Source organism: Lissotriton helveticus, chromosome 9, assembly GCF_964261635.1.
Source record: "Lissotriton helveticus chromosome 9, aLisHel1.1, whole genome shotgun sequence".
In the NCBI taxonomy this organism is placed as follows: Eukaryota; Metazoa; Chordata; class Amphibia; order Caudata; family Salamandridae; genus Lissotriton; species Lissotriton helveticus.
In genome coordinates, this window is record NC_136070.1 from 550,391,410 (window position 1) to 550,414,416 (window position 23,007).

At 45.4% G+C, this 23,007-nt stretch overlaps 1 protein-coding gene across 1 annotated transcript in view; it reads left to right on the forward strand.

Moving 5' to 3' along the window:
• LOC144781542 (solute carrier family 22 member 6-A-like) overlaps positions 1-23,007 on the forward strand; it is a 239,250-nt gene that overhangs the window by 13,433 nt on the left and 202,810 nt on the right. Inside the window, exon 2 of the mRNA XM_078660447.1 lies at positions 7,360-7,463. Coding sequence (XP_078516573.1) covers positions 7,360-7,463 — 104 coding nt within the window. The remainder of the gene's footprint in view (positions 1-7,359; positions 7,464-23,007) is intronic.

The window sequence follows — 23,007 nt, forward strand, 5'->3', positions numbered from 1 at the left end:
CAAAGTCATTCTTGCTCAACCTAACACTACTGGTAGATGAGTGGAATTGAATAAAAGAGACTTCCCCCTTCAGTTGCACAAGCAAGGACATTACATATCTTGGGGTCAAGCTCACTCCAAAAATCTCAGGTCTCTACAAGGCCAATTTCCTGCTTTTGTTGAGACAGATTAAGGCGGATCTGAATCCCTGGAAATCAGCCTACACCTCCTGGATAGGGAGAATAAATGCTGTGAAGATGAATATCCTCCCTAGACTCCTATACCTATTTCAGGGCCTCCCGATCCCAGTGGACAGGGAATTATTCACTGATCTAAAAAAGGCAGTCACCAAATTCATCTGGCAGGGACAAAGAGCCCGGCTCTCGTACCGGGTCCTGATCAGGCCGAGATCAGAGGGTGGCCTAGCTCTCCCAGACTTCCGAAGCTACTACAGAGCGGCACAGCTCTGGGTCATAATGGAGTGGTCTCTCAGGGAGTCTGAAAAACACTGGTTCCACATGGATCAACAGATAATGGGCAGGACCATATGGGACCTTTTCTAGTTAAAAAAGCAACATAGGCCACCAAATGCCTACATTAGCACCCCCACGTCCACTACTCTGCGAATATGGGACCTGCTAACTAAAACGCTTTCCTTGTTGACCATCCCCTTGCCCTACCCCCCCATACATTTTAATCCTGATTTCCCCCTGGCAATGCAGGAGGAGCCATTTATGTAGTGGAAACAGGGGGGATGCCTTACAATCTCCCAACTACACAAGAAAGGGGAACGCCTGACTTTTGAGGAATATGTTAAAGCCTTGCAGCTAGTGCCCTCCGAGGGCTTCCACTACACGCAACTCAAACACTGGGTACAGCAACCACAGGAGCGGCTGGCTGCTACCAGGGACTTGCTCCCCATAGAGAAATCTGCACAGTCAGGAGCATCCACCAGGGTAACGATCTCCTTTCTTTACTCCCTCATCAGGGCACTCAGCCCACAGGAGCGTCTGAGACACAGGGCTTTCTGGGAGTCTACCCTTGCTAGACCAGTGGAGGAGAAGCAATGGCGCCGTTTATATAAGGACATAACTAAACACAATCGATCTATGTATCTGGGCGAAGCTCACTACAAAATAATGTACGATTGGTACTTGCACCTTGAGAAACTACATAAAGTATTCCCTAACAACTCAGATAGATATGGTGAGGCTGCGGTTTGTTGGGTGACTTCAGACATATCTGGTGGGACTGCCCCTCTATTAAGCCTTTTCGGAAAGAAATCCTGTCACAGATCAAACTGATTTTAGGCTAACCCATTCCGGAGGCCATTGAACATACCCTACTGGGGTTTATAAATCTGAATCTTAAAAGGCAAACAAATAGTGACTGCGCCATCATGTGGTTGTGCCTTGGTGCGGGCAAGATGGCGGTCGCAGCAGCCTGGAAAAAGGCGGAGGCTCCATCTATAACGCAATAGCACGCAAAAATCTGGGGGGGGCATTAGTGCCGGAGTGCCTGATGGATAATATAGAGGACTCACGGAAGGGATTTGATTATATCTGGTCTCCGCTGGTGGAATATGTGTCAGAGGGTCTACCCGTATTTGCGTGTAGCTCTAGACTGAGGGCCCTCAACCTCTTCCACATCTAACCACACAGGGAGCCCCCCAGGGTTTCCTAATGTGAGAGATACCTAACTCCCACCCACCAAGCCACCCCACAAAGTTTGCCACTCTGGAACATGCCCACCATGATACACGGGTTACACTCTCTTCTTGCTTTTTTTCTTTCTTTCTCTAGTTTCTCAACATTGTATCTTTTCTTTTTTTTGTTTTTTCTTTCTGGATTTCACACTAGGCCTCCGTTGGGGCGCGCAGTTCGGACAGAACATATCTGTGTACTAGCTCAGAGTCTCTACAACTGGGTTGTCGAAAAAGGGAATTGCAATGAGAAGTGAAAGGTTATCTAAGGGACATAGTAGCACAGTTACTTTTTGGGTTGAGTCCTCGTTAAGAAGCTGTGTTCACCAGAAAGCATTCTATAACAATTGACCGATATAATGTAATGGATGTTTCTGTCATGTTGTGTGTCCTTGTGTTGCTACAAAACTCAATAAAAAGAGTTTGAAACAAACAGGCAATGTGTATTTGTGCAACACACACAGAGTAACACAATGAAAGCACCACAAAAATAATCCACACAGGATTATAAAAATAGATTATATTTTTATGAGTAAAACAAGACCAAAACAGCAAACATTCAATAAGTAGAAATGGAGTTATGAATTATAAAAGAATAAACCAAAAATAGTCCTAAGAAGCAAATATCGCTTTGGGTTTACTTGAGGTAGCACTAGATCGGGGTAAATCCAAAGTTAAAGCTGACAGCGATGGGGGGCAGCCAGGCTACAGAACTCAGGTAGGTCCTGCTGAAAATGTACCTTGGACATAGGAAGCTTCAACGTTGAAGACTCGAGGCGGGGAACAGAGGAGGCGCTGTGTTGTTGTCAATCTCGAGGATGGAGGCGATGCATTGGTTCCGATATATGCAGTCGATAAAGACTTTGTCACTGAATCCCCTTTATGATGCAGGCGATAAGTTGTGGACGAGCTGTGCTGTCCTTTGTCGAACTGTGCAGTCTGTCAGAGTGATGTTGTTTATCGGGTACTGCATCGGCATTGAAGGACAATGCTTACATTCTGAGCGGAGCAAAGTCACTGTCGGTTTTGATGGTTCTGCACAGGAAAAGAGTCACTTCAAGGGACCTGGACTGGATTGCCACCGCTTGGCTAGGCAGGACTCACAGATGGCAGAGTCCTGATGCTGTTGCAGGGTTGAAGGAAGTCTTTGATTTCTGTGAGACTTCAGAACAGGGTGCAAGCTAGCAAGCTCTAGGAGTCACTCTTTAGATGGCTCCAGTCATTGTCCTCAGCAGGGTAGCACAGAAAAGCAGAAAAGCAGTCCTTCCAGATCAGCAGTCAAGCAGAGTGGCAATCCTTGTAGCAAAGTAATTGTTACTCCTGGCAGAGTTCTTCACAGGTCCAGAAATGTAATGTCTTGGTAGGGTCAGAGCCTCAGTACATATACCCAAATGTGCCTTTGAAGGTGGGTGACTTCAACGAATGGTCTTTGAACTGCACAAGTATCCTTTAAGCCCAGTCTTGCCTGCCAAGTTATAAGTAGGGGGTAATCAGGCCTTTTTGTGGGGAAAAAGAGCAACTCATTAGATGGCTCCAGTCATTGTCCTCAGCAGGGCAGAGATCAGCAGGGAGCAGGGCAGCGCAGCCAAGCAGAAAAGCAGTCCTTCCGGAGCAGCAGTCAAGCAGAGTGGCAATACTTGTAGCACAGTAATCTTCACTCCTGGCAGAGATCTTCAAAGGTACAGTGGGGGACTGTCTTGGTAGGGTCAGAGCCTCACTACGTATACCCAAATGTGCCTTTGAAGTGGGCGTGATTTCAAACAATGGTCTTTGAAGTGCACAAGTATCCTTTCAGCCCAGTCCAGTCTGCCAAGCTATCAATAGGAGGTAATCAGCCCTTTGTGTGGGAAAAAAGAGCACTGCCTATTCAGGTAGGTAGCGAGTGTCAGCTCCCCTCCCTCTTTCTGCCCAGGGAAGAGCTAGCAGAATGCAGATGAATGTAGATGAATTCTCTGTCACACCCGCCCTTCCTGTGTTTGTGGCTCTCAAGAGGGTATACATAAAGTGTAGCTGTCACCCACCCCAGATGTGTATTGGAGACAGGCTGAAAGGTACATAGAACAGTAAGAGCAGTGAAATGTCTGCTTTCTAAAAGTGGCATTTCAAAAATAGTAATGTTAATTCTAACTTAACCATTGAAGTGGATTTATCATTACCATTCCAACGATACGAAACATATTCCAGTTACTCCTTTCTGATCAGCAATTACAGCTTAAAGGTGTATTAAGGAATTCCCAATGTTAGCCTATGGGAGGAGCAGGCCTCACAGTAGTGAACAATGGATTTAGCTGTTTGTCACTATCAGGACATGCCAAACAGGTTACATAGGGCCAACCTTAGGGGTGACCTATGTGTAACAAAAGGAGGGCGTTAAGGTTTGGAAAGTAGTTTTAAATGCAAAGTTGAAGTAGCAATAGACTGCACACACAGGCCTTGCAATGGCAGGCCTGAGACAGGTTTGAGAGACTACTTGTGTGGATGGCACAATCAGTACTGCAGGCCCACTAGTACCACTTAGATTACAGGCCCTAGGTATATGGCATACCACTTTACAAGGGGCTTATAGTTAACTACAAATACTAATTGTGTATATACCAATGCTACTATGTTTTGGGTACAAGCATGTTTACTTTAGCACTGGTCAGCAGTGGTAAAGTGCTAAGAGTCGTAAGGCCAACAAAAAGATACAGAAAAAATGGAGAAGAAAGGCAAAATGTTTTAGGGAAGACCACCCTAAGGATCACAGGTCTAACAGTTAATAAATGTAAAAATAATTATAACGTAACAGTATGACTAACATTGTGACATAACTAAAAAAAATATTAATTTACATTTTAAAAATACTTGGGGCTTAAAGAACCAAAGGTTAAAGGGACATTACAGTTAGTATTACATTGTAAATACAAAAAAAGCAAATTTGCCAATTATCGTTCATTAGCCAACTATACCTTTGCGGCTCCACCATGCACTACTTATGACATCAAGCATTATATCACTAATGACATGTTCAATGAATTAAAGTCCAGAAAATAATACTCCCCAGGCCCACCACATGCAGATTTTAATCAGTCTAGCTGTACTCTGGAAATTAATCATTTTGTTTTTATTTTATCTGAGTGTGGTCCATTTTGCCTCATAACACAAAATAACCAGAAAGGGGAGTTTGTCAAAGAAAAAAGAGTAACATTCAGGCATATGCATCAACGTAAATGCCGGTCGCAAATGGGCAGATTCTCAGAATCTGCCCCTTTGCGACTGGTATTTTTGCATTTGGGATGCATCATCCCAAATGCAAAAATCGCAATTTAAGGAATCTCTAAATTGTGATTCCTTAAATTGCGATTGCATTTAAGGAATCCCAAATTAAGATTCCTTAAATGCAATGCATGAAAGTCAAAAAAATAGCGAATTCGCTAATAGGAGTAGCAAATTACCATGAAGTTGAACTTCATGGTAATTTGCTAAAACTTTGAAAAAAGCACTTTTGTATATTTTTCAAAGTTTTATGTTGCTCACACACATGCCCTTAGGGCATAGGCTTTTGCGATTCCTTAATTGCGATTCCTTATTTATCGCAATTAAGGAATCACAAAAGTCTACGATGATGCACGTGCCAATACGTGCTTTGGAGACAGCAAAACATCAAGTTTTAAGCTGTTTTCTAAAGATGGTTCCTGATTCAATGAATCGCAAATGACTAGGAAGGCTTTGAGGCCAGAACAGCAACTGATTTACCGCCTTCCGTTCTGAGTCTGAAGTTAGAGGCCATAAAAAGATTGGCATGCGGAGCCCTCAAGGTCAGTTTAGTAATGTAATGTGTAAATCTGGAAATTGCATACTGTAGGTTCTGAAAGCGAGTAAGAGAATTTTGAAAAGGACCCTTTTATGCACTGGCAGCCAGTGTAGCATTTTTAGTGCTGCCGATGCCGTTGATGGTCAAGGGAGTTTCAAAACAAGTCTGGTAGCAGAGTGTTGTACCACCTGCAGTTTCTGAATAGTTTGTTTTAAAGAGCCCGTGTACAAACTCTTACAATTTTCCAATCTTGACATTATCAGAGTGAAGGGCACTGTCTTTCTTGCAACTAGTGGGAGGTACTCCAAAAACATTTTCAATGATTTTATTAAACTAAAAAACGTTCCCACCACTGTAAAAGCTTGTGAGTGCAAAGACAAAGAGGCATCAACTTTTACTCCAAGGTTTTTTACAAACTCAACCCTGGCAGGGGGAGGGGGCGTAGAATCCAGACACCATAAAGCAGGGTCAAAGAAATTGGATTTGGAATTGGACATTAGTTCCTAGCCTCTAGCCTAGCTCCTGCCTAAATTATTTCTGTGCCCATATGTTGCAGTAACTATGGCTGGATATGTGTTGGTGGTTCTTGGCTTAATCCAAGGCTGAGCTGGAGTACATTTATTACTGTTTTTGACCTTTTTGTCTGTAATACCTTTAGAAGTCTATTTTGTGAAAAGTAATGGCCTTACTTTTTTGTACGTGAGTGTTTGCACTTGCATGTCCCTGCTTAAGCTCCTCCTTACCCATCAATAAACCCCACCCATTCAAGGGTAAGTACTACCCATTTTCCACCCACTCCCCTAGTCCCTCCCACAATTACTATTAAAAGGTAGACTTACCTGTTCAGAGCTCTCCAAACACATGGCAGCAGGCAGCAATCTCTTCGCGGAAATTATAGGAGTAGCGAAGGCAAAGGTCTCCGGTTGATGCTTCATGAATTTTAAGGTATGTGAGAAGTATTAGTAAAATACTACTAAATGTACTACAAAATTCAGTTTGTGAACCAGACCCCATTTGTCCGGAGCTGGCAAGACAAAATAGAGAGAGACACTCAAGGTAAACCTCCACAATAACTAGAAAGACAATTTACACCATCTTCACTGCCTTTAGCAATTTTCTGAAGAGAGCACCTCATGAAAAATGCACACAGCCCTCAGAAAAAAACTTCAGATGCAATGGCTTGATGTTATATCCCAAGGAGATGTTTCTGTCTGGGTGGCTTTCACCAGAGAATACCGGGTGCGCATGAAGTTTGCAGAACCCCGAATGGAGGATAACATGAAGTTGTATGTAAAGATTTGACGTTTTTCACATCAAACCACAAAAATGGAAACCACTACAACTTATCATCAAGGTTGAATACATAGGTAAGTATACACTGGTAAGGCTATCCTTACCTTGTCAATATACTGTGCCCTGGCGCCACTGCAACTGCTGCACCACTGGTAGCCACGCCACTGGCGGTTATTAGTGCTTACCGTTCTCTTATGGGAAGCCCTCTGCACCTACAATCGCCTCAATTCATTTTAACAGTGTGGTACATTGTGCTTTCTAACAAAAGTATGTCTGGTATTAGAGAGAAAGGAACAGACAATGTTGCCTTTTCCTTTCTCTTTATATATCAGACGTACTTTTGCATGTTTCTACTCATGTTAGGGAGCAGTACGTCTTTGGTTCGGTTTCCTTCTCCCTCCAGACCCCCTGTGTGTATTGACATTCATTAGGCTAACCTTAATTTTAGTTGCTAGTTTTCATGAACACTCAAGCCTCTTGCTCAACTTCTGCATTTGATATTTTAAGACGAGGGCTATATTGAAAGTTAGTTACTATGTATTTCTTAGTTGTTGTTCACAGCCTAGTGCCTTGTGTCTTCTGTTCCTTACAGTGGGATCTGGTATGCGATCGGCGGACTAGAAGGCAGATGGCCCAGTCCATCTACATGGCAGGGGTGCTGGTTGGAGCTATTGTTTTTGGGGGCCTATCCGACAGGTGAGCATCTGTAAATGAATGTGCCTCTTTCAGCCATAGCAATGGGAGGGAGACTGGCTTCTAGCAACATTTGGGGATTTTTCCACTGGCTGTACCACTGAAGGGCTGGGAGGACAGAAGGGGAAGTGTCAGCCATAAAGCTGCCGTACGTAAACATAGTGAGCTTGAACATTTGATTAGATTGAGTGACAGCCTCCTTCTTCATTGAGCTTATCCACAGGGTAATTGTTTAGAAGTTGAAAACAAACACATTTTCCTGTGAAAGTGACTGCATCTCAATGCTCTCTTATTCAGTTGAAATATGTTTTGTGTATTGTTCTGAAAACAGACGGGTTTCCTGCCAAATCCTGGTTATATCGGTGGGTAGGTTTTTGGAGTATTCAGAAATTTAGGCGCTCAACTTCTTACGGTATGGTTTTGACTTATTCGTGGTACCGAGGTAGGTGCTTCTTGGTCAGAGGAAAACCTTAACCTCTGTAGAAAGAAGTGGATAAACCACCCCCTTCTTGTGTTAATTTGGCAAAGAGACCAGAGCACACTATATTTTTTTCTTTATTGTTCTTTTTTTCTTTTTTTCAAAGTATCTTCTTCATCAAGTTTTCATTCATTCGGGATAGATCACACCAAATGAATATTTTTAAAAAGATTTTATTTGTGAACAATGTCCACTTCTCAGAAATCACTGTATCAATCACTTAAGCCTACACGTGTTTCATCACAGCATGTGGCTGTGACTCATCAGGGCTGATCAAATGATCAAAAACGCGTGGTCGGGGAGCCGGTGATAATTCCAACCCGGTCCTTGTCGGGTAGTTAGTATGGTGATTAAGTTTGCCGTCAGGAAACTTTTTTTCGGTGCGCAAATATTCTTAAATAATTTCAGGCCGTATGCAGCCAAGGTCCAGCCTGTAAAGCTTCTGTCTCCGAGTGCGGGAACCATACTAACTACCCTTTGATCAGCCCTGATGAGTCACAGCCACATGCTGTGATGAAACACGTGTAGGCTTAAGTGATTGATACAGTGATTTCTGAGAAGTGGACATTGTTCACAAATAAAATCTTTTTAAAAATATTCATTTGGTGTGATCTATCCCGAATGAATGAAAACTTGATGAAGAAGATACTTTGAAAAAAAGAAAAAAAGAACAATAAAGAAAAAAATATAGTGTGCTCTGGTCTCTTTGCCAAATCCTGCCAAATCCTGTTATGACCCAATTTGTATGCTTATGAATAATCCAGGAATTGCATCCCAATCTTATATTTTATCTGGTAGAGGTTCACTTCAAACCTCGAGTGATTTATTGCTTTAAATAGTTTGGCTGCCTTTCTTTTCATTTTTACGTCTCTTCTACGCAGCGCACATGCGCCGCTTAAACAAAAAAACCTTTAGCAATCGCTTTGGCTTTTCAGCCACAAACGCCACAGCCACAAACTTGCCTTCAATGGCAACAGGTGCACATTTGGCGATACACTTGTGGGAGCGCACAGCGCCATATGGTAGCAATTATCGCTCCTGGCGCTGCTTGCTCCCACAAGTGACACGCTTTCACTTTTGCCGACACTTTTTTTAAACTTTTAGCGCGCTCGCGCTTGTTACTCCTTACAGTGGCCACGCAAGTATAATTGAAAATAAAATGGTATGGTTCAGCCCATGGCAACGCAAACCGCATCATCATTTGAGATCCTTGCCGCATCCAAGGGAATATTTATTTTATTGACAGTTACTTGTGCCCTCCACGAACCTTTGATTAATATTGTGCCAGCAGCTTGCATGCTTTCACTGCGGCTGTCGGAAGCAGGGCTTCACAGGCTCAGGGGAGTTTCTGCCTCATAATCTGGCTCTCAGTCCTCAGTCTGTCCTCAGGGGTGAAGTGTTTCCTACCTTCAGGAGTGAAGTGTGTAATCCCAGTTCATGGAGCAGGCTGGGGAGGAGACGAGTGCAGTCAGCGGCTCACAAGACCCAACCCAGCAGCGCTGTCTCTGTCGGCGCACATGTGACACACACATTCACTCACTCTTTTTGGGGGTTTATCTAGCGCAAAATGGACCCTTTTACGAGGCTCTTTCCTAATTGAAAATAAAATGGTAAGGTTCAGCCCATGGCAACGCAAACTGTGTCCTCATTTGAGATATTTGCCCCATCCAAGTGATTTTCTATTTATTTCATTGACGATTACTTGTGCCCTCCACGAACCTTTGATTAATATCGTGCCAGCAGCTTGCATGCTTTCACTGCCGTTGTCGGAAGCAGGGCTTCAGAGGCTCATGGGAGTTTCTGCCTCATAATCTGGCTCTCAGTCTTCAGTCTGTCATCAGGGGAGAAGTGTGTCCTCCCTTCAGGGGTGAAGTGTGTCCTCCCAGTTCAAGGAGCAGGTTGGGGAGGAGACGAGTTCAGTCAGGGGCTCACAAGACCCAACCCAGCAGTACACGTGTGACACACACATTCACTCACTCTTTTGGGGCTTTTATCTAGCGCGAACTCGACCCAGTTACGGGGCTCTACCCGAAGCGCTTTTCTAAGCACCAGTTATGTTACCCAAGGACACAATCATTTTTGGTGGGCACTGGGATTTTAAGTGATTTGCCCAGAATCACAGGATGTTGAGTCGACACCGAGGCTGCAACCTGGTTCCCCAGCTCCAAAGTCGGCTGCTCTGGCCGTTAGGCCAAATCCACTCCTGTATATGTTCTGCTACTGTACATGCATTTATATAGCGCTATCAACCTTTCCTTAATATCATCGCGCTTTCTTCTCAGGGTTATTTTGTCACTTCATGCTGAATGTATGGTAATTTGATACAGTATGTCCTAAAAAATTTTTAAATAAGTATTACAATCTAGTTCGGTATCTCTGATGCAGAGCCGTGTGCGTGTGCGTGTGCGTTTTTTTCAGATTTTGTCTGATAGGTTCTAAGATGTGTGTTGGTGTTTCCAAGCCAGTGCTTGTCATATGGCAAGAGTGGCCTCAGGGATAACTTCATTATCAGATACCCTGCTTGGGACCAGTTAACAACCAAGATCTTAGTAGGTTCACTGCAGTCATTCTATTTACCTATAAACAATAGCATTGTTTGATATCAGTTTTTAATATTTTCCTTACAATTCTAGTTAGAAGTTTAAGGGAAAGACACTTCAGGATAATGTGGTGCATGCTAAATAGTTATAAGGTCCCAAAGGCGAGACCTATTGGCTATGTCAATGCTTGTTTCAATTCCCAGTGATTTGAATGAGAGGTGTCACAAATCGACACACTAATCTAACTCAAGACCAACTTGGATATTGTGCAGCTGAATATTAAATTATTTAAGCCTGTTTTGCATAACCCTCTCAATGTCTTACAAAACATGCCTCTGTGTTATTTTACATTCGTGAGTAGAGGCAGTCAAAATATTCAGAAACTTATGTTTAGCTTTTTCAAACATCTATGTAGAAAATGTAATAAATCTCTTGGGAACTCCTAGGAATTCGATGTAATGCCAAAATAATGGCATAAGCTACAATAGAGTCTCAATTATGGCCCCTTAGTAAATTGTGATACCTGTGCAGCCGACTGATTGCACGGATGTCACAATTGTGAGGATGTCATAAAAATCGGACAGTAAGATTTGTCATTTATACAAAATTGGGTTATTGGTTGCGGTGGAAGCCCCACTCAGGCAACAACCACAGTCTTTCTCAGGGTGAACCAAAAATTCACTAAATTAACTGTGCCTAATTGTCTCGTAGCTTGGCACAATAGCAGTCAAGCTTAACCCGGAGGCAATGTGTAAAGTATTTATGCAGCACACTGACTACAAAAAAACAATAAAGCAAAAAAAAACAAGGAATATCGCAATCCAATTGAGATAAATGCAGTACATTTTATGAAATAAAACGATATGGGAACCACAAAAAAAAACAATCAGTAGAACCAGAGATATTGATTTTGTAAAGTTTTTTGTGAAAATAGTTGCAAGTAGCATTAAGTGCCGCTGGTCACGCTAGACCCCGGGAAAGTCATGCGTTCAGGCAGACCTTGCTGGAGCACAGGTTTGGAAAAGGGACCAGGTTATTCCCGGTGAAGAGTTAACATCTCAAGTCTGGCGGAAAGAGTGCCATTTGTGTTGAATGAGGCCGTGAGGAGGAAGCTTTCAGCACAAAGAGCAGATGGTCGTCGCTGTAGTACAAAGAGTCAGTCATCACTGGAGCCTCATGCTGGATGCTCATCATGGATGGTCGCTGTCAGTGCGAAGTAGAGGTCTCGAGTTGAAGGTTGTCACTGTTGGTGCTAAGAGGTGGCCACACTAGAGCTTTGCATTGGGCATCCTCATGAGCAGCAGAGTTTTGGCATGAAAGGGCCTATTAACAGTTACGAAGAGCCCAAACCTTTTTCTTATGGAGGACCTCTCACTGATAACAGCCAGGGTTCCAGGACCTGGGTGCACCTCTTAGAGATCAGAACTTACTTCAGCAGAGGCCAGCAGCAGAGTTCAGACAGATGCAGGGAAGTGCAGGCAGACCCAGTTGCAGATGGTAAGCTGGGAAATTTCAGGGAGACCTTTGAAAGCTTGTTGTGTCTCTGTAGTTCACAAAGGAGGTCAGCCAAATGACCTGTAAAGTGACTCTAGTCAGCTAGGGATCATGGCAAGCAGGTCCAAGTATACTTCTTCAGACAGCAAGGCAGACTTTCAAGCAGCAAGGCAGCCCTTCTTCGGAATCTTCTACAGGTCCAGGAGTGTTCTGTTGAGTGGTTCTGAAGGTTCTATTTTTAAATCTGGTGCCAGGTGCATTTCTGTGTGGGAATTCCCTGGCCTACCCCCATAGTTGGTTCTGGTCAGTTCTTCTCCTTCCCCTGGCCCAGTCTCCAAACTGTCTAGGTTGACAAACTGGAGGGCATTCCTGTGGTCAGGTTTGTTTCTGTGTACTGTAGGCAAAACCCTTTCAAGTGTGAGTGAGGCTTGTTGCAGCCCTTCTGCAGCCTTGCTGTCAGGATGGCAAATCTTTCCCACACCTAAACCCCCTCTAGCTTACTGCCTGGAAGCGGATCCATTCACAGTAATGTAGCCCAGGATACTGGCTGAAAGGGACCGTTAGTTGAGACAAGAAAATGCCAATTCTCTAAAAGCAGTATTTTTAGAAATTAAACTTAAAATCTGACTTCACCATTAAATAGGATTTTAACGTAAAATTCATTTGAGTGTAAACAGCCTATCTTTATCTGCTCCCAATCTGAAGATAGCACTTATACATCTAATAAGGTAACCCAGTGTTAGTCAATGGGAGAGATTGGCCTTACAACAGTGAAAAATGACTTAAGGAGTTTTTCATTGCTAGGACCTGTAAAACTTTTTTTTTTAATGATTTTTATTAATTTCAAAAAAGTAACATTAGTAATATCTGCATGACGATACAATCTTGCTTTTAACATCATAGAATAGCAATAAAATCGAATGGCATAGGAAGGGGCATAAGGAGACACTCATTGAAGTGACATTTAGTGCCCATTGTGCTGGCTGCTTGCTGCTTCACTCCGCAGCGCCGCAAAGCCGAACGCAATCAGATTATAATAAAAATACCAAACAGAGAATCAGCCATTGTTCCTCAAATCCAGTTAAACGATGAATTGCATACAGTTTCAGAGTAAATTATAAACTTGAACAAGAGAAACACAACAAAGAATAAAGACAAAAAAGTAATGAGTAAAAAGAAAAAGAGAACAAGAACCGATCTCTGAAATGGAAGTATCATCATAAGTACGTTTGTCGGTATGGTGTAATAATAAGTAACTTATGTATAATTGTAGGGGTGTAACGGGCTGTGTACTGACATGTGCCTCAAGGATAAAAATAGGAGGGGGATTTAGGGATGTGGGGGGAGAAGCGCGGTGAGGAGGAAAAAGCCATGGGCTCCTGTGCAGGCAAAGTTAGGAAGGAGGGGTGTCCGCAGAGAGTTTAGTTTCAACCTCGGATAAATATCCCTGCCATTGTATAGGGATTTTCCTCCAGGGGACTAACTTCCGTGCCGCTGTCTCTTGTTGATTTGTGCATTCCGAGATCAATGCCCTCCAATGGTCTAGTTAGTTAGTTATATGTTTTGTAAAGCACTCAAATCACCCTGGGGCATCTTGGCGCTTTGATCTTGGGACCTGTTTGTGCCTTCCAGGTCATGGCAATTTTGCACTTGGCCAAGCCTTGAGTGAGATCCAGAAATGTGTTCAGGTTGTCACGGGACAAATTGCATCTCGTGACTCCCAACAGGAAGTGGAGGGCATTTCACCTCTACCTGCGCGTCTGCCGCTTCTGTGAGCACAGTGGACACCTCCGACCAAAATGTTTGAATGATAGCGTAAGTCTATACCATATGTGAAAAAGTGGCTCCCTGGTGATGACATCTGGGGCATATGTCCATGGCAGTAGTGTAGATGCGTGCCAGTCTGTGGGGAGTGAGGTACGTGTGGTGAAAATAATTAAATTGAGTATATTTTGCCCTAGCGTTGGCCGAAATGACTTTGGGTTGGTTAAGACATTGCAGCCACTGCTTGTCAGTCAGAGTAGTGGACAGTTTACTATCCTAGTACACATGCAGTGTCACCAATGCAGGAGGATCGTCCAATCTGATGGAAGTGTATATCGCTGTTATAGCTCGTCTGCCACAGCTGTGTGTGAGCAGTGTGTGTAGTAGGTGTGAAGTGATTGGCTCTACCTGATCAGTGTTCCATGCTTGCAAGCATTTGTGTGCCAGCAAGGCATGTAGTAGAAAGAAGCCCTGTGGCACTCCATATGTATCTACTAATTCCTCAAATGTTTGTAATTGCGAGTCTGTATACATGTCCCCCCCATGTGTCCAGTCCACACTCCTTCCATGCCCCCAGTTCCGGATGTCCATGACAGGAGTACGTGTCTGGGAGAAGTTCCAAAGGCAATCTGGGAGCATAAGGCGTTGGATAATTCCTGGGCTTCACATACCTAGTCCAGTGCCATCTGGCCGCAGTCATTAATAAGTTACCTCTCCGCTTCTGGGACGGGGTAGTCGTTCCCAACATTCACTCCAGGAGTGTCAGGGAGTTCCTGGACTCGGCTCCAGTGGTCATCTCAGCGAGGTTGCTTTTGGCGAGCCACGGCATCAGCCATTGCAGTTGAGCTGCAGCATAATATCGTTCATAGTTTGGAGCGCCCAGGCCTCCCTCCGACAATGGCAGATATAATTTATGGAGCACAACTCTAGCCCGCGAATTTCCCCATATCAGTGATACTAATAGTGAATCCAGGTCCCGGAAGATTCTCAGAGGTAGGCGGTATGGGAGTGTGCAGAAAAAATACAAAAGACGAGGAGGACTAACATCTTGGATATAGCTACCCGGCCCATTGGAGACAGAGGAAGACCCATCCAAAACGGGAGGGTTGATCAGGCGAGCGTTATAGCCCGGCAGAGGTTCCTATCTACCGTATCTGTTTCAAGGTGGTAAATCTGGACCCCCAGGTATTTAAAAGTGTCAAATGCCCACTTGAATGGAGTAGTTGTCGCCATTTGTCTTTATGTCGGTGTCAGTGGTGTCATTGGGAACACCACCGACTTAGTCCAATGAACCTGAAGTCCGGAGATGATTGCGTGTGTATTTAAGAGGGCCATAATCAATTGCAGTATCTCGACTTTGCCGCGTAAGAATACTAATGTGTTGTCCGCGTACAATGATACGATGTGCCATCGTTGATCTACCCATAGGCCCCAGTCTCTAACCCATTGCCGTAATTTGCATGCCAATGGCTCTATGGCAAGGGCAAAAAGGATCGGCGACAAGGTGCAGCCCTGGCGCGTCCCCCTTGCTATCGATAAAAACAGTGAGAAGGTGCGACCTTCTTCACCCTAGCTTGTGGCCTAGAGTACAGCAGCCTAATCCATCTCAAGAAATTAGGGCCAATGCCAAACCCTGCCTGTGTCGTCTCAAGGTATGCCCAACTTAAGGTATCAAATGCCTTTTATATGTCTAGGGAGGCGACCCAAGGCTGCTCCTCCTCACTTCGTGCCTAATCCAGTAGTGTAAACAGCCGCCGTAGATTCAGCCCTATGTTGCGGTCTTGAATGAAGCAATTTCGGTCCTCATGGACCAGCAAGGGAACAGTGATAATTAATCTATTCACTAGTAGTTTCGCCAGGACTTTATAATCTATATTCAGCATCGATAGGGGTCGATATGAGGCATCTGGAGGGGGTCTCGACCCAGTTTAGGTAGAATAACCAGCGTCGCATCCCTCATAGAGGGCTGTAACTCACCTGCCTCAAAGGCCTTAGTGTACACCTTGGCTAGCCTAGACGCTAACTGAGCAGAGAAGGTGGAATAAAATTCTACTGGCCACCCATCCATCCCCAGTGTCTTGCCCTTTGCCCACTGTCTAATTGGATCTGTGATCCTGTCAATTGCAATGGGATCTTCTAGAACATCATAGTGAACTAGGGTGACCTGTGGGAGCTGAATTCCCACTAGAAATTCCTGAATGTGCTGCCAGAGCCGTGTACAACATTGTATAATATTGATAAAATGATTGATTAATGGCAGCCTGCGTGTTCACTAGGATCCCAGCATTCATGTATATGGCAGTAATAGGGAGCTGGGCAGTGTCAGATCGTAGTAGCCATGCCAGGCGCCTCCCCACCATATCTCCCTCTCTATGCCTACACACCAAATACATTCTATAATCTCAGGCACATAGGTCCTCCATCGCGCTCCTATATGCTAAGCGAGCCTGGGCTAGTGAGGGACCAATCAGGGAATCAGTTGAGATATGCTGCTCGCAACTCTGGATCGTTAACTTGTGTGTTGTAAATGCGTCAGTCAGTGTTTTGCCTGCACCATACATGGTCCTAATGGCATGCCCTCTGAGAATAGACTTGAAGGCATCCCATTCTACTCCGGATGAAGATGCAGTCCCCTCATTCTCCCTAAAGTAAGATGTGATGGCTCTAGGAGGGTGGCCCGGTAGGATGAATCGGCAAGCGCTGCGCCGGGCAGGCACCAAGTCGAGATCTCGGGGCGATTAACGCCCCAAGTCAGGTTCAGTTGTAGCGGGAATGGTCGGAGAGCGCACATGCCAAATAAGCAGCATGCACTACACTTTGAAGAGCGTTATCCGAGCAAAATACCACATCTATCCGTGTGTATAAATCGTGTAGTGCTGAGTAATAGGAATAAATGCATGTTTGTAGATGTAACATGTACCATACATTGTGGACCTGTGTGTTAAATGCCATTTCGACATATGGGGTGGTGGACTGCGCCCCAGCAAGAGGGGGGTGGGAACGATCTAAAGCAAGATTCCATACCCCATTAAAATCACATCCCCAATACATGGGGACTATGGGGTCTGTAATCAGGGATGGTGTTAGTATTTATAAGAAGTAGGACTGTCCCGAATTCGGAGCACAAAGGGAAACTAACGTCATGGGGGATCCATTCAGCAGGCTCTCCATGGTAACAAAACGGCCCTTTATGTCCAGCCTGGAATGCGTAATTTGTAGCGGAGCTCCCAGAGCAACCCATAGGAGCGCTCCTCCGGCGTATTCAGAGTACGTCGTGCCCCGCCAGCACTTAGAGAGTGACGCTAATGTCAGTGCAGTGAGATGTGTCTCTTGCAGCAATGCAAACGTGATCCCATGACTGCACAGCTATTGATATACTTTGTGTCGCTTAGCAAATCCCGCTAACCCCCTCACATTCCAGGTCAAAAGAGAATAATCCCCTTTCACCATCTACATGTTCGTGTGGTAGAGCACAGCGTATAGCCCAACATTAATTGACAATCTTTACCCCCTCTATTGAACCTAAATCCCCTTGTAATCTGACCCAACTATAGTCCTGCACCAGACCTCGTGGTTTACAAACATGGAAAGAGATCAACATAATAACCAGAGATTCCCCAACTTACCACTCCAGGCCTGGTTGCCAACCAGCAATGGGCCATTCACACTAAATTGCCAGTCTAATAATACACCAATTATAACATAAAACAAAGGAAAACAAATAAGTTGCTATATTAGCTACTTATCACTCGTTGGGGAGGGTATTGCAGAGTATGTGAACAGTGCCCTTGCCGCCTCCTGGTACTCAGTCTGGCACTCAGCAGGTGTGTGTAGGCTGACCGGCCATTACAACGGAGAACAATCCTGAGTTCGGTGTCATCAGTCCAGTACCTCTGCTGTTTGTGGGGGGAGGTCCGGGCCGCCCCTGTCAACGCCTCGATCTGTGAGGTCGGAGCTGTATCGTGCGGTCCATAAGTGCATCGGAGTTGAATCCTGTCTAGAAGAAGAATCAGGGGAGCCCAAATGTTCTGCTGTTTTGATGGCCTGTGCCCATTCCTGGGCCGCTTGTTCTTTCGTTGGGCAGCGTAGCCAATCCTTGCCCCTGCCTCTATCTGCTGCTACTAATGTCCATGGTTGTGGAGAGCTCGTCAAAAATGTGGGGAGAACATGTGCCAGACTCTGTTGATCAATCCAGTCCATGCTTCTTCGGGTGTATTGTACAGAAGACTGTGCCCTCCTGGTGGCAAATACGAAGACCAGCTCTCGCTCTGGTGCCTACTCGAATCACGGGGTCACACTCTGCAACTCTGGGCAATAGCTTGCTTAATCTCCACTACGGCCCCTCGCGGCGGGATGCCTGGCTTTCACCTTGTGGACACCCTGCCAGGGTTTCTCACAGGGGAATACCAGGACGGGTTCCCTAAGCAAGCGCCAGGATGCCCTTTGGGTGACAGGTTTGCGCTATATAAGTACACCTACATTTACATTTACATTGTAGGGAATATTAGATATCATGGTCCCTCAGACACTTCTTGACCTCCAAGTACGAAGAGTGGCAGCGCTGCACAGCCAGGGTATAGTCTGGGTAGATGTGGACTGTGGCGTTGTTGACCTGCCAAGGGCCCCTGGCCCTGGTGAGCTGCAGCACGCGGTCCCTGTCGCAATAGTTGAAGAATCTGGCCACCATCGGTCTAGGAAAAGCACCCGGGCTGGGAGGGCCCTCTGGGACCCTGTGTGCTTGCTCGACTGAGAAGAACTTCGACATCTTGCCCTGTAGGACATCTCATGTGAACCAGCCTACAAGAAAAAGCTCTATGCTGGGACCCTTCGCCTGTTCAGGAAGACCCACGATACGTACATTACTTCGGCGTGAACGCCCTTCCTGGCCCTACATGTGCGCCTTAAGATAGTCCACCTCCTGTTGGAGGGTTTGCACTTGGGTGGTCGTTGTGTTCACCGTGGGCCTTATTGACGCCAATGCAGGTTCGGTTTCATCTAGTCGTCCCTTCAGCTTCTTGTGATCCTCCCACAGGTATCCCATATCAATACTGAGGGAGTCCATTTTTGTGCCCAATGTAGTTTTAATATCAAGTATTGCCGCTAGTAGTACATCAAAGTGATGCGATTAATCATTGCGATCTCCCTGGGTAGATGACCGCGGGGGTTCCACATTTCTGTGCTCTGAGAACACTGGTTCCACCTCTGGAGGCTGCGCCTGGGACTTGTCTGCCCTGGGTTTGCCCATTATGCCAGCTGCAGGGGACAACAAACCGGCTGCTGGTGTATGTGCACGGCCGGAGGTCATGGATAGCCAAGAATTGGGGTGCAGAATAAGGTGTGTGGACAAATGGTTGAGATGTCAGAGGCAGTCAGGGTAGAGCCACGTGTCCGTCCGAATTCATGGAGTCTCCTGCCGCAGGTCTCCACAGCGACGGACCTCGCGGTTCGTTATGTTGCATACAAGCTGCTCTGGGTGTAACTTTCCACCTAGAGATGCTGGTTCGAACTGAATCGAGTGAAATATCGCTCACTGGGGTATTTGGGTGTCCTATCTGGAATCTGGATGTTGTTTCTTGCACATGATTACTGTTACAGTGTTTTTTTTGTCATGATGTATTCAATGCTTTTGTGTGAGTGCTGCAATATTTGGTGCACAACTGTACATGATGCATGTGTCTATTGAAGTTGTCACACGTCAAGTTTTTTTTTCTTCTCTATTTTGCCATACCCCTTTCAACATCTACATGTTCGTGTGGTAGAGCACAGCGTATAGCCCAACATTAATTGACAATCCTTACCCCCTCTATTGAACCTAAATCCCCTTGTAATCTGACCCAACTATAGTCCTGCACCAGACCTCGTGGTTTACAAACATGGAAAGAGATCAACATAATAACCAGAGATTCCCCAACTTACCACTCCAGGCCTGGTTGCCAACCAGCAATGGGCCATTCACACTAAATTGCCAGTCTAATAATACACCAATTATAACATAAAACAAAGGAAAACAAATAAGTTGCTATATTAGCTACTTATCACTCGTTGGGGAGGGTATTGCAGAGTATGTGAACAGTGCCCTTGCCGCCTCCTGGTACTCAGTCTGGCACTCAGCAGGTGTGTGTAGGCTGACCGGCCATTACAACGGAGAACAATCCTGAGTTCGGTGTCATCAGTCCAGTACCTCTGCTGTTTGTGGGGGGAGGTCCGGGCCGCCCCTGTCAACGCCTCGATCTGTGAGGTCGGAGCTGTATCGTGCGGTCCATAAGTGCATCGGAGTTGAATCCTGTCTAGAAGAAGAATCAGGGGAGCCCAAATGTTCTGCTGTTTTGATGGCCTGTGCCCATTCCTGGGCCGCTTGTTCTTTCGTTGGGCAGCGTAGCCAATCCTTGCCCCTGCCTCTATCTGCTGCTACTAATGTCCATGGTTGTGGAGAGCTCGTCAAAAATGTGGGGAGAACATGTGCCAGACTCTGTTGATCAATCCAGTCCATGCTTCTTCGGGTGTATTACAGAAGACTGTGCCCTCCTGGTGGCAAATACGAAGACCAGCTCTCGCTCTGGTGCCTACTCGAATCACGGGGTCACACTCTGCAACTCTGGGCAATAGCTTGCTTAATCTCCACTACGGCCCCTCGCGGCGGGATGCCTGGCTTTCACCTTGTGGACACCCTGCCAGGGTTTCTCACAGGGGAATACCAGGACGGGTTCCCTAAGCAAGCGCCAGGATGCCCTTTGGGTGACAGGTTTGCGCTATATAAGTACACCTACATTTACATTTACATTGTAGGGAATATTAGATATCATGGTCCCTCAGACACTTCTTGACCTCCAAGTACGAAGAGCGGCAGCGCTGCACAGCCAGGGTATAGTCTGGGTAGATGTGGACTGTGGCGTTGTTGACCTGCCAAGGGCCCCTGGCCCTGGTGAGCTGCAGCACGCGGTCCCTGTCGCAATAGTTGAAGAATCTGGCCACCATCGGTCTAGGAAAAGCACCCGGGCTGGGAGGGCCCTCTGGGACCCTGTGTGCTTGCTCGACTGAGAAGAACTTCGACATCTTGCCCTGTAGGACATCTCATGTGAACCAGCCTACAAGAAAAAGCTCTATGCTGGGACCCTTCGCCTGTTCAGGAAGACCCACGATACGTACATTACTTCGGCGTGAACGCCCTTCCTGGCCCTACATGTGCGCCTTAAGATAGTCCACCTCCTGTTGGAGGGTTTGCACTTGGGTGGTCGTTGTGTTCACCGTGGGCCTTATTGACGCCAATGCAGGTTCGGTTTCATCTAGTCGTCCCTTCAGCTTATTGTGATCCTCCCACAGGTACCCCATATCAATACTGAGGGAGTCCATTTTTGTGCCCAATGTAGTTTTAATATCAAGTATTGCCGCTAGTAGTACATCAAAGTGATGCGATTAATCATTGCGATCTCCCTGGGTAGATGACCGCGGGGGTTCCACATTTCTGTGCTCTGAGAACACTGGTTCCACCTCTGGAGGCTGCGCCTGGGACTTGTCTGCCCTGGGTTTGCCCATTATGCCATCTGCAGGGGACAACAAACCGGCTGCTGGTGTATGTGCACGGCCGGAGGTCATGGATAGCCAAGAATTGGGGTGCAGAATAAGGTGTGTGGACAAATGGTTGAGATGTCAGAGGCAGTCAGGGTAGAGCCACGTGTCCGTCCGAATTCATGGAGTCTCCTGCCGCAGGTCTCCACAGCGACGGACCTCGCGGTTCGTTATGTTGCATACAAGCTGCTCTGGGTGTAACTTTCCACCTAGAGATGCTGGTTCGAACTGAATCGAGTGAAATATCGCTCACTGGGGTATTTGGGTGTCCTATCTGGAATCTGGATGTTGTTTCTTGCACATGATTACTGTTACAGTGTTTTTTTTGTCATGATGTATTCAATGCTTTTGTGTGAGTGCTGCAATATTTGGTGCACAACTGTACATGATGCATGTGTCTATTGAAGTTGTCACACGTCAAGTTTTTTTTTCTTCTCTATTTTGCCATACCTTATGAGTGTTATCTACCTAAGCGTTATTTCCATTTCATACATTCTGCTGCTACTGTGTATCTTATGTTTTTGCTGGCTTATTGGGTATTTATACGATTGTGTTGATCAGTTACGTTACATTCAGTGTGGATGAGTTTACTCACTGGTGTCTTTTGGGGGCCAGTTTGCCCTGTTTCTTTACTAACCGGTGTTTGGTTGGTTGCCCAGGTAGTTACTTACAGTGTTATTTGGCGTTTTATGGTTATTTCTTTCTAGTGTGCATAGTCCAGGGTGTCAACTTATTTGTATGTGGAATGCCTAATTTTTCACGTCATACTTCATTTGTTTGTGTTTTGCAATATATATATTGTTGCATTTTCACATTTTACACTATGTTATGCTGAAATTTTTCTTACGCTACATTGAACTTTACTCATCCCTCACACATGGGATTGTTCTATTAAGTACTCTTTTCTTCTGTTTACCTATGTGCCCTTACGTGAGAGACGGATAAGTTGGTGGGAGCCACCCAAATTAGGTTATACGTTACACGCCCTACAATGAGGGATGCAAATGGGTGATAGTCCCATTTCTATGATGTACACTACAAACCCTTACACGAGGGATGTGTTTATGGGTTATAGTCCCATTTATGCAATTTATTGACCCATACATGAGGGGTGTCAAGATGGGTTCTAGTTTACATTTCAATTCCTTACATGAGGGATTTCTGGATGGGGTGCATTTCTCTTCTGGCCCTTGCACTAGGGATAGAATTCTGGGGGTGCTTGTGACCTGTGACTACACTTTTACCATGTTTAGGGAAGTATGGTTGAGTGTTCCACACCAATGTCTGCAGTGTTTCACGTGTTGCCTGTATCAGTTTCTCATTTAGTGCTGTTGAGTTTTTCCTCATCAGCTGTGATGTTTTAGACAACATTGTTTCTCCTTGTTAATCGGTTTTTATAATGGGGCAGGGTGGGTGATATTTCTTGTGTATATATGTATTCATCCTCTCTGCTTTCTCTACTTTTCATTTCGTCCTGTGTTGTTCAGTTTCACCTTGCATCCCTGAGTTCTGAACTATTTTCCTTCATGTGCACATTTTTGTGAATAGTTGTTTTCACCTAGTATCTCAATTTTAGTCTCTGTTTAAAAGGGGAGGATATGATATATCCTGCCTAGGCTCTTATGATCTCCCTTGTGACCTTGGCTCCTAGCTGCTCAGCCAGGGTGAGTGTTCTGAGTGGAATGTTGGTGTGATGGGCATGAAT